Here is a 12,370-nt window from a genome sequence, read left to right as displayed (position 1 = left end):
GGCTGGCCCCGTGCTGGTAGAATTGTTTGTGTGAGGCAGGCATGTTGATACAGTGGAAAGGTCCAGGCTTCAGGGATGCACAGCCCTGAGGTTCATTCCCAGCCTGCCCACTCGCCATTTGCAGAAGAGTGAACACACGTCCCAGCAGAGGTGCCTCTGCCCCCATCTGCCCGAGAGGTCCTGAGGGCAGGGGCCGCACTGTGGACGCACCTGCTGGAGTCTGCACTCAGTGAAATCATCGCAGGGAAAGGGTCTGTGAGAGTCCTTGGCATGAGTGCAGGTCTGCGCTGCTGTGCCTGGAGCCCCAGACCTGCTGCTGGCCACCTTCTGTAGCACCACAGTATGCCCGTCCCCGTCCCTTCCAGGGAGCCCCGACAGTCACTGTGTCCCTTTTCTTTCCGTTGTCAGTCTCACCTAGTCTGTTACCAGATTCTTTTCTTTCTCAATTTGAAAATGACTCCTTTCTATTGATTCCAAATGGCTAAGTCAGGGGACTCCAAGGTTTAAAGGTTTGTTGTCTAGTTTTTAAAAATACTTGTTATTTGAATTTGTCACCACAAACATATATTCCTTTTTAAATAACTTTTTTAGTTTAAGAAAGATTCGTTTATAAAGAGTCTCCTAGGCTGGGCGTGGTAGTTCACACCTGTAATCCCAGCACTTTGGGAGGCCGAGGTGGGCGGATCACAAGGTCAAGAGTTCGAGACCAGCCTGGCCAACATGGTGAAACCCATCTCTACTAACAATACAAAAATTAGCTGGGTGTGGTGGCAGGTGCCTGGAGTCCCAGCTACTCAGGAGGCTGAGGCAGGAGAATCGCTTGATCCTGGGATGCGGAGGTTGCAGTGAGCTGAGATAGACCCCTGCATCCTAGCCTGGCGACAGAGCGAGACTCTGTCTCATAAATAAATAAATAGTCTCCTTTGTCCAAGAGTATCAGGATCTCTGCCCAGCTCCAGGCCAGGCCCTCACCCTATCCCATTGGGTGTGGCCCCTGCCCCTACCCTTCCACCCCACACCCTGCTGCTCCAGGCCCTCCTTGCTCTGTCGCCACCCTTTGGCTTGAGAACCTGTGTAGTTCTTCCTGTTTTCCTTCCACACCAAGTCCTCCCCTTCTCCATCCTCTCTAGCTTGGCTGACTCTTCCTTCCAGACTCACCTCAGATGTCTCCTCCACCAGGAAGCCTTCCCTGACTCCCTACCTGGCTGGGTCCCACTCCTCTGTGCCCCTGGGGCTCCTTCTCCCTGGCTTATGTGACTGCTGGCCTCACTGGACTGTACACCCTCTGAGGGCAGCTGGGACCTCGTCCAGTCAGGCACGTAGGAGGTGCTTCATGCTTGTGGTATGTGTACCTCCTGACCCTGCTTACGTGTGCAGCGTCATCCTCTGGCCGTGTCTGCTGCATATGTGACGCTTATCCTGTGCTCTGCTTGTGTGCAGAGGCTGTTCCCTCCCCACCTGTCACCTGTAGCTTGCCCACTCCCACCCATGGCATGCTGTGCCTCTTCACCTGCCTATCCATTTGTAAAAACACTCTTTTTCACTTAGAATCTTCGCCACACAGTCTGTGATATAATACAGGTAACTGCCTGTGTACTGCCTTTGAATCTGGCAGCACCTGCGTGGCCTCGTGGAGATGCTCAGGGAGACTGCACTTCATTTAGTTGGGATTCTGGGGCCACAGACTGGGACGCAGCTCTGAGATGGCCCCAGTTACTTGCAGAGCCACAGGGAGCTCAGTCAGGCAATTAAGGCCTAGGGCTTCCAGGGGCTTCTAGAGTCCCCTAACTTGATGGCAGAGCCTGCTGTGAGCTCAGTGGCATCAGGGAGAGAGACAGTTAGGAGTTCTTTAGGAGAAATATCCATAGGAAAACACAGCAACAGTTGAGATTGGCTGTCAGTCTTGTTAGGTGTGTTGGGAGTAACAGCCATTTGCATTATTAACTGAAAACAAATTGGCTAATGGTCTAAACACAGTTGTGCCCTTACCACTGCCCAAGTTAGACAAGAGATAAATGCAGCTGGAAATGAGAAGTAGAGTGAGAACCAGGGCACCGACAGGTCGGGTCGTGGAATGTCTATCACATGCTCACCACAGACAGCATCTCTTCCCAGGCTCTTACCAGCACAGTACGGAGCAGAGACCCGCCCTGATCCCTCCTCCGGTGGGAGGCCGGCTCTGAAGAGCAAGCTGTAACACTAGGGCCACTCTGAGGTCTTTTTTAACTTTATTTCTCAATCCAGGGTTTTTATCGATTTGTTTATTCTTGTGCAAGAACCTGAGTCGGTAGAAGGATAACTAAGCCTTGGTCCTGGAGTCAGATCGGAGCTGACAGATGAGTAGAAGGAGGCAGGCAGCGGGGTGGGCCACGGAGCAGGAGGCACCCTGAAGGCGTGCCGGGGGAGGGGGGAAGAGCTGGCCTGGAAATTAACAGGACTGTAGAACCTTGCAAGAGCAAAAGGAGAGAAAAACCATTCAATGCCAGAGGAGCGAGCTTGAGGAAAGGTAATAAGGAGTAGGACAAATGTAAGTCAATTCCAGGATTAGTGTCAGCCTGAGGCTCTGGGGAGCGGCCTCCAGAGATACTGACGGAGCAGGGAGAGCAGGGATTACACAAATAACCGATTAAAGAACATGATAGGGCAGGATAAAGAGCTCCTGTGTCAGCAGGGGGAAGGAGCAGTAAAACGCAGCCTGTCCTGAAAAGTCCTGTGCGTGGGCGTGGAAACAGAATATGGCTCTGGGTCATATTGCAAAAGAGAATGGCATATTTGCTGGGTTACGAGAAGCTTTAGTAGGGGGTGTGTTGAGGACCAGGACTGCACTCTCGGGTGTGCCCTGGCCCTGCAGAGCCTGACCTCACCTATCCCTGGGCGCGGAAGGAAAAGCACTCATAAGGCAAGTGATCCACGAGTGGCCAACATGCCCAGGGCAGTGGTGTTACTGAAAAGCTGCAAGAATGTGGAGCTGATGGAGGAGTGGATTAATGGTTGTCACCTAGAGGATGATTCCCAGATTCACACGGCCTAGCCCAGGGCAGAGCTGATGGCCCAAGTAGTGTTCAGATCTCCGCATAAGGCCTTCCCCTAGGACCTAGCCCCTCCGGTTGTTGACTGGTAAGCCCTGCAGATGGACCCACAGAAGGAGATTTTATAAAAAAGAAAGGAAAGAAAGGAAAAGGAGGGAGACATAGGCTAAGTGGGGGCAGCTTCAGCTGTGAGGCAGTGAGGGCTCTGCAGGAAGCAAGGACCGGGTCTGAGACCCTGCCCGGTAAGGAGAGAAATCAGCTCCTTCTAAAAGAAAATGGCAGCTTCCAAAACAGAGTGGACACACCAGGAAGACACGGTCTCAGTCTTCACATGAGGAAATGTGAAGTGTAAAACAGTGGGCAATAAAGGAATTGAAGTGGGAATATGGAAAAGATAGTGATGCAGGGAGGTAAGCATGGAATTTACATTTTCAGTATAATTCTGCAGTTGATAACTACATTTGTCTCTGTGAACTTGATTCCATGGGAGAAGGGCGTGTGTATGCGTGTGCACACATGCTCGTGCTGTGCCAACAAGAGCCCCCACCCCACCCTTCTCTCCTGCACCCCTCAGCTCACACATGCATGTCAGGTCCCCCCTGAAGCACACTGTCTACTCCAGGTCAGGGCCATGGCTTACCCTTGCTTGTGGGGCGCTGAGCTCAGTGCTGTGCCCTGTCTGCACGGTGCTGGCACGGTGTTGGCACAGAGTTCATGGTGCTTCCAGGCTGACCTGCTGTCAGGTACGCAAACTTCTCTCAGCTCCTAGAGGGTGACTGTCGGCCGGGTGGCTGGCTTCTACACATTGGGGGCGTTTGTTCCAGGCTGGCTTGAGCCATATGAGGTTGAAGTCCACTCCCCAGCACAGCTGCCTTGGCAGGGTCTGTGCTCAACCATTGCAGGGCCAGGGAGAATTATGCATCAGGAACCAACCCAGGACAGGACACTGTCCCATTGCAGGGCACGCTCACACACCTTCACACTCACTCAGACTGGGGCCCTGCAGACGCACCCATGAACCTCATGTGCACAGCTTTGGGATGCGGGAGAAAACCAGAGTACCCAGAGACAACCCACACAGGCACGGGGAGAAGGCGCACATGCCACACAGGGTGGACGTTATCTGCGGACCTGCTTTCCACAACCTCACAGAATTGAACCACCACCACCACAGTCAACTCCTGTTGACTTTTAACCCAACTGCCAAATACAAAAATTAATTAAAAAGAAAAAAACCCATTAGACAAAGGTTAGCAAAAACGGAATAATCCAATGTGAACATTTTGTAGGAATGCATGTCATGGTGTCTATAACTTCTCGGCCACTGGCCCATTTCCTTTCATCCTGACTGATCAAAATGTCTTTACAGCATGCTCGTTGCCATCAGGTGTCTGCACCGGGGCAGGCGTGGGCAGTGGGAAGGACTTCCGCTAACTCCCTCGTGGGAGCCCCCATGCTGGGCAGGGCAGGGTCCCGACTTGCGGCAGCTCCAGGGCCGCGTGCTGACCCTTCACTCATGGGCCTTTTCCTTTTCTCTCCCAGGTGTTCCACTGTGTCCACTTTGAGTGTCCAGAGCAGCAGAGCAGCCAGAAGGAGGAAAACAGCGAGGAATCGGGGACGGGGGACACCAGTCTGGCCGGTCAGCAGCTCGACTCCCATGCCCTGCGGGCGCCCAGTGGCAGCTCACTACCCTCCAGCCCAGGCTCCAACTCACGCTCCCCCAACCGGCAGCACCAATAAAGGAGGCAGCGGGCCTGGTGTGACTTGGTGGGCTTGGGCGACGGCAGGAAACAGTCTCCTCCCTGAACAGGGGTCTTTGTTGACTGCCCCCGCCCCTGCCCCTTTCCAGGGAGGAGCTGCAAAAGCAGACACCGAACAGGTTTCCTCCCAAGGACAGAAAGGGGCTGCTTTGTTCTTCTCAATTTGTCCAAATCAGGCTGGTCTCGAGGGGGAGAAAATGGGTCTTCAATCTTCATCAAGTCCACCATTAACACCCTACCTCTCTAATCTAGCCCAGGCGCAGGGAACGGGAGGAAGTCATAGACAGGCCTGTGTTGGAATACAAAAATGGCACGCCAACACTCAGGCGGAGGAGAAAGCGTCAGGCCTTTGCTACCTGGAGGCACCCTTTAGGAACGGGCTTCCTTAGAGTGTTCATTCTGCTGGAAAACATTGCCCTGGCAACCAAATGATTTTGTTTTTCTCTTAGTTATTCTCCAGTCAGTGAGTCATACGTGCTCCAGAGCTATTTGAAATGCTCAAGCAGCAAATCACTAGTTTTAATCCCTTTGGATGCTGTAATTTTCCTTCCTTGGTTTTCAACGGTTCAGCTTGGGGGGACAGAGGCCCATCATGCATGTCTCCTAAATGAGACACGGATGTGGCTCATCCTGGCACTTGGGCCACAGAGGAAGTTCTGCAAATGCACACGAGCACATCAACCTGTAGACACTGGAGTTAATAGTCACTCGTGTGGCTGAGTTATTCACCTGTCATTCCTGACATGGATCCAGCCTTTAAGCTTGGGAGGCTGACAAGGAAATAGTTACTATATCTGCTGCTAATTCACTGTTCAGAAGTCCATGTAGATAAACATATACCAAGTTCTGGCATGGCCAAACCTGCCGGGGACTGCCATGGCTTAGCCGCCCCTCCAGTTGTGTTTAGCGGAGCATTGGAGAGGCAGCCACCTGCCCATCAGCGTCGGGAACGCAGAACTGGGACTCCGTGCTTCCCCCACACCGCAGTACTCAACTGGGGATTGAAAAATAGCAGTTCTAAGAAGCTTTTCTCCTAATCCTCATCGAAAGGACCTCATTTGATGATGGTGGTTTGATCTGGCTCCGTCTCTTACTTAGTGATTTCCATTCCAGTGCTGCCTGCCCTGGGTAACTGTGGACATCATTGCCTGTCCCTCTGCTGTCCCCAGAGCTCCTGCCTCTGTCGCCATCAGCATCAGCCTGGGAGTCTCCCCAGGACGGCACGGCATGGCACACAGGCAGCACCACGTCCCTGGGTCCTCGGCGCCAACCTGCAACCCTGATCAGAGGAGGGTGAGGGCGTGGGAGTTTCCTTTCAGTGTGTCAAAGACGTATCAGCTGCGCTCCAAAAAGAGCCAACAGGTCAGCCGCTTCCTCCTAGTTTAACTTGGTTTTGAGTTATTTGTCCATATGGAAATAGTAGGGTAGCATCAAATTGCATGACTAAATTGGAAGACTGTCTTTCCGTGTGAACACAGGATAGCAGACATCAGAGGGCCACTGGGTCAGGGCGGACATGTTCCTGGGGAGGAGCCAGGCCCCGCAGCTCTCCATCCTCCTCAGTGGCTCCAGCTGCAGGGCTGAGCTGCTTCCTATCCCCTCAACTCTGCTCTCTGCCACTCCCTGTTGTGTGGGTGAGCGGAACACCCCTGGGGCGCCAGGCATTTCCTGATGGGAGGAGGCTCCTGTAAGGAACGTGGGCGCCCGCTCCCAGTGGGGGCGCTGGCTCTGTCAGCCCCCAGCCCCAGGTTGCCAGTTAGCCAGGGAGCTCCTGCGCACTCAGCACTTCCTTCCCCAGTGTGTTTTCTACCCAGAGGGGGACAGAGGAGCCAGATCAGTCATATCAAGGGCAGAGTTCAAACATTTTGAGAGAACCATTCACGTGCTTCTTTTTAAACATGGGCATCGCCTGTCCAGAGGCCCCGGCCTGGAGCAGCATGCTGCTGACCTTGGGAAGAGACGCGGGGCTGGTGGGGGAGCTGGAGGGGCTACCCAGCCCTGCATCTGCAACCCTCCAGTCCCCTGCCCACGGAGCACGCAGAGCCCTCCTGTGCTCCGGGAACTAGACAGCAGCTTGGCAGCTCAGCCTCGTGTCGGCAAAGGAATACGCTTCAAAGCCTCGGCCCTAGACCCACATCTGCAGCTCCCTGGCCTGTGGCAGCTCTTTCCTTTGGGGCATGCCCTTCTGATCTCTGTCCTTCCTGCTTCCAGCACTTTAAAGATGCCCCTTATCATCAGATAAAGAGAAGTCAGGGGAAGATGCGGCAGCACTAACAGCTGATGTCACTGGTGAGGACTGAGGGCAAAGTCTCATTCCCCCACAGCCGCGCTGCCAGCTCACCTCCCCTCACTTTGCTGGGAGCCTGCCCTGGACTCCGGAAGGACACCAGGCTGGGTCCACCTCCTTTCCCAGGCTGGAGGCGTACTGCCCTTCCCCAAGGGGTCTTCTGAATGGGGCAGGCTCTTTTCGTGTGTCCAGCTGGGTCTGGAGGCCAAGTCAAGGTGTGTCACACCACACACCAGGGCAAGACCCTCATCTCCAGGGAACAGGGACAAGTGAGCAGCTACCAGAAAGTCCCCAGGCAGCCTGGAATTCCCCAGAGCCTGGCTGGTCCTACAGAGCACTTCTCCCCTAGGCCACCTGGACCAAAGCGACCTAAAAGTTTGAAGCTAAAAGCAAGTGCTGATGATGGGATGGGCTGGCACGTGGCTGGGAGGGTTCCTGGGCACCACAGAGCCCTCAGCCCAGCAGAGAGTAGAGGCTGAGTCCGTGGGAAGCGGGACTTGTGAAGAAGGAGACATGGCCAAGCCCCTGATTGGGGAGACAGGCTCCCCCATGCCCGGGCCAGCCCCAGAGGCAACAAGCCAACATGAGGAGGGGTGGCAGGTGAGGCTGACGGGGGTGCCTGTGGCCCGGGCCTATGAGGGCAGTGGTCTTCAGTAACCAACAGAAAGGGCACAAGGGCGTGACGGTCACCACCACCCAGGCAAAGAAACAGGAGGTGGCCAGCACCCCCACCCTTCACTTTCCATCATGTTTTTTTTTTTTTTTTTTTTTTTTGAGGGTAGAAAGGCAACTTCATTGGAGCTTTTGGGGGAAAAAGCCTTCAAAGTCACCTTCCAGCAGCTCTGGGGAGGGTCATTTGGGGTGGACTGAGAGTGTCGGGCGGGTAGGGCGTGTGCCACGCAGCAGCTGTGTCCCTGCAGCCAGCACCCAGCAGGGCAGTGTCACAGGAGCCGCTGCAACCACTTTGGACTTGAAGCAGCTATGAACAGCCCCCGCCCCCCGTCTCTCCCTCACACACAGACACACGTATTACCATTTTCTCAGTGTTCTTTCTGCTTTCATTCTTTTGATTTTAGTTAGAAGCGTGAGCCATGATGGATGTGGGACTCTTCTCAATTGCTCTTTAAATTGTCACTTTTTAAACCTTATTAAATGAAGTGTCGATTCCTGACAAATACATTAAAAGTGCTTTATTCCTAGAAGAGTTGGAAAAAGAAATTATTTTCAGCAAGGGTAGGATGTGTTTGTTAGACTGATTCCTTGGCAAAAAAGGAGAAAAAAAGCTTTTGAATTGTGCAAAAAATTGCCCAGTAGTTATGCTGTCGCCCCAGTTGTCAAACTGCTGTGCAGACGGCTCCAGCCCAGTCAACTTCACCTTCTTTTTAATTTAGAAGATAACAAAATTGTAATCACTTATCCTTTCCAGAGCCAAGGGGGAAAGGAAGGTATAATCTACAATAAAACGCGAGCGTTCTGTGCACTGAGGCCACTTGGTAATAAAGAGACAGAGCGTTCCCCTCACAGACTTCAATTAAGAACCTCCCTTTGGACAGGGAAGAAAGGTGTCAAAAGAGGAAAAGAAAATTAAATTTGCCTCCTTCCAGGAGTTTTTCCTCATTAGAGCTTGCTTGTCAGTGTTATTATTTTAATCTTGCCTTCTGTGTGGTGACCAGCTCCTCCGAGCGATGCCCAGGTCGGGCGCAGGCCGGGCAGGGCAGGTCTGCAGCGATGCCACGGCAGAGGTGGGCATGCTCCATTTATTTTGGCAACTGCAGCCATTGATTCTGCATGTTTATCCTGACAATAGCCCCAGCAGGAGTTCAGTTAGGAATGTAAAATGCAGTTCATGGTTCTGTGCCACCGTGGCTTTTATTATTATAATATTAAATTAGAAGTTGTCCCAGTGCCTGGTGTTTGCTCAGTTTCCGGAAGAGAGGGAAGGGAAAGGTTTAAAGGACATGCAGGACAACTGGAATGCCCCATCTCTCTCGCTGACATGGACCCAGTCATACCTGAGGCTGGACGGGATCTGGAGGCCCTGGTCATTTGCAGAGTGAATGGTGAAGGAAGCGGGCAGAAAAGGTTTGCTTGGAGGAAAGACCAGTTGCAGAGAGGCAAGGCAGAGAGAGAAGGGGTGGAGGCAGCAGGCCTTTCTTTGTGGTAGGTCTCTGGCTTCCAGTAGGGAGGAGGGAGGAGGCTATGCCCTTCCTGGCTCTTGGCTACACCACTGAGGACGCCCTGAGGGACAGCATGCTTACCCAGCCTTTGCACAGTGCCCGGCCTCAGGCTTCCACGGGCCTCCAGCTAGGACTTTCTGCTGGACTCATGCAGAGGCAGGGAACAGGTGCACGGAAGAGCCCCCCCACACCCTCTCCAACACACCCTTGTTTGAAAATCACTGTTCTCTTTACTCACTTTAAAAAGTGTACAGGGAACACCTGTTCCTGGCATAATGCTCCAACCTCGCAGAAGGGGCCAGGTGCCCCTCATCTGGCTCTGGCTGCTTCCGACCTGGGCCCACGTCATCCTTCACTTCCTCTGTGACCACCACTGGTCACGGTGCTCCCTGGCCCAGCCTCCAACTCACCCAGCACCCTGGCCTCTCCCACGCCAGTCTGCTGCGCCCAGCGGCCGTCCTGCCCCATTGGCTTAGTGTCTTCTTTTTTTTAAAGAACGGAAATATTCCCCAAGAGGCCTCATGGCCTAAAGACTCACAATTATCCACCTGTAATTTATGATAAATGTCTGGGAGCATTTACCATTTGCATCGTGAGTATTTATAGCCCTGAGTGGGGAGGGTGGAGGAGGCCCCGCAGCCAGGGACCACACACCTGTCCCCACTAGTGTCCCCTGCTTGACAGAGCCCCCTCAGCCTCCTCAAGGCTGTCACTGCAGCTCTGACAGCTGAGAAGTGCCACCTTTGAAAGCCAGCAAACAGTCGCCTGCTAGGGGGAAGGCACTGAAGCAGAGGCCCTGGCCCTAGCACAGAGGAGGCATTGTGAGGCAGGACGTGGGCCGGAGGGGCTGAGCAGCCTTCAGGTCAGGGACTGGGCCCTGGGTCACTGGAGACGTTGGTATTAGTCCATCTGTCTGCTGCCAAATTGTCTGCTCCCCACCACGTGAGCCCCAGGGGTTTATGTCCCAGGAAGGCAAGGGTGCCATGTGAGCGGAATTGGGAGGGGACGGCACCAGCTGGTCTCCCTCAGGGCCTTTGCCTCCCAGTGCTGCCCTGGCGGCTGCTCCTGCACCACAGCCCCTGATGGCTGCTGCTAGTCCTAAATTCCTGGGTTTACTCCTGGCCCACATCTCCCACCCGGGCCTGAGGGTGCAGCCAGTGCCCTAGTCCTAGCCACTACAGGAGTCATTCTGAGACCTGCTGGAGGCCATGGGGTCTTCCCAGGCCCCTCAATCAGCTGCTTCTGGGATCAGCAGGGCAGGGCGCTGCCAGTAAGGACTGCGGGGAGCACAGCCCAGCCGCCCAGGCTGGGGGAAACTGGGGCAGAGCTTCCCGGTCTGTGGGGCCTAACCTCTCCCTAAGGCACTTCAGGCCTTGGGGCGCCCTCCACAGTGACCTTCAGAGAGGCTGCACCCGCTCGGAAGAACAGCGAGAAATCTCCCCGTCATACTCTCCCTGGTCCTTATGTCCCTGAGCCCACCCCTTCCCAACCCCCAGTGCCTGGAGAAGCGAGAGACCGGCCGGGCAGCCTCTGGAGGGGCTCCAGGAGGCCAGGGGTCCTTAGGACTAGGCCTGGAGTTCGGCCCAAGAGCTGCTTTTGTGAAGCCTGTCTCGATCCGGATTCACCAGAGAACAAAAGCCTCCCAGCCTTTGGGGTTTCCAGGCCTGTAAAGCTGTGTGTGCCTCCCAGGCCACTCTGATGCAAGGGCAGGGACCATGCCAGGCCTGGGTTGGGGATGGCTCTGTGACTCCAGAAGCTCCACCCAAAACTCCAAAGACGCCCAAAAGGCTGTGCTGCTGTGTGGAATGTGTATTATTTGTGAGCACGATGCAGCTTCTTCCTCATTTTGCAGAGCAACCTAAGTGGGCAGCTGTACAAACCATGTGTGTTCGAAACCCCTGAGTCGGTGTGTGTGAGAACGCAGGTTTTCTCTTAGAAATAAAGTGGTGATTTGTGCTGTATTCGAGTTGTCACTCTCTGCAGCAACCCCTCGGCACCCAGGGACAAGCAGGGGCCCAGGCCAGGGTCAGCCCTTCTGCCCCAGTGCCCTCATGTGGCACTGCCATCCAGCCCTCTCTACAGGCCCAGGCACTCAGGGGTGTCCGCCCAGGCCCCTGCTCGATTCCTCTGCCTCAAGGAGGGAGGCAGACAGCCCTGGAGCAAAGCAGCCACAAAGGCAGGCTTGCTCCAGGGCGGCGGGGTGGGCGGATTCAAGCCAGCACTGTCACCAGCTCTGCAGGGCCTTCCCTCTGGGTGGAGGGGCCGTCCAGCTCCCTTCCGCCTCCTGTGGTGCCCTCTCCACCCCGCCCCATGGCCTATTCGATGCCCTTTTTAGAGAGTTAGGAAATACCACCCTGAACCCGGTCCCCTTCCCTTGTCATTTCTCCTGCTCTGAGCTCAGCCCCAGCTGCTTTCTTCCTCATGTCTTGCTGCTTCTACCTGACGAGCCCATGAGTATTTGGTAGCAACTTCCCCCATTTATCTTGCTGCCCAGGGGAGACATGGGGAAGGGAGCCAGCGAGCCAGGAGGCGGCCCCTTGCAGGTACTGCCGCTCTCCCTGGCCCCAACCCTGCGTCCTGGGTGTGTGAACACTGCGGGCCCTGCCGTCTGGGATCCAGTGCCCTCTCCTCTGTCTGTGGCCCCACAACTGGGCCTCAGTCTCCAGCAACTCCGCTGGTGCATGTGGAGCCCGAGACTCCACGCCCTGAACGCGAGGGACCCCAGCCACCCGGGGCCTGGGCCTCCTCCTGAGCTGTTGTCACGTGGAAACCAGGCAGGGGTCTGTTCCTCTCAGTGAAATTTCTTCTTGGAACCTAAACTAGGGACTCTCCATGTTTTTAGTTAACTTCCACCTGGTGACTTTAGCCGAGCACTGGGGCTCCAAGTCAGGTGTTCCATTTCCAAAGGATGCAGGCTCCCTCCCGGGAGCACACCCTCCTAGCTTCGATCTTCCAGAACTGACAACTTGTTGCCAATAACTGGCTGACGTGAGTGTTGAACAAGACAAAACCCAATCCAGAGAGCCCTGGGCTTTGTCCTGCCACCGCACCCCCAGGCCCCAGGTCACAGACACCCGGCCTCCCAAGTGCTGGGGATGGAGCAGGGAGGCTGCCCCT

At 54.9% G+C, this 12,370-nt stretch overlaps 1 protein-coding gene across 1 annotated transcript in view; it reads left to right on the top strand.

Annotated features, from left to right (window-relative positions):
* The window catches only part of BTBD9 (BTB domain containing 9), a 487,969-nt gene extending 476,755 nt beyond the window's left edge, over positions 1 to 11,214 (top strand). Inside the window, exon 11 of the mRNA XM_010389718.2 lies at positions 4,572 to 11,214. Within this exon, the coding sequence (XP_010388020.1) occupies positions 4,572 to 4,769 (198 nt within the window). The 3' untranslated portion in view covers positions 4,770 to 11,214. The remainder of the gene's footprint in view (positions 1 to 4,571) is intronic.
* The last annotated feature ends 1,156 nt before the right edge of the window (positions 11,215 to 12,370 follow it).

This window comes from Rhinopithecus roxellana, chromosome 4 (genome assembly GCF_007565055.1).
Source record: "Rhinopithecus roxellana isolate Shanxi Qingling chromosome 4, ASM756505v1, whole genome shotgun sequence".
Classification (NCBI taxonomy): domain Eukaryota; kingdom Metazoa; phylum Chordata; class Mammalia; order Primates; family Cercopithecidae; genus Rhinopithecus; species Rhinopithecus roxellana.
Note: the sequence above shows the minus strand (reverse complement) of the source record. Positions and strands in the feature narration are given on the sequence as shown.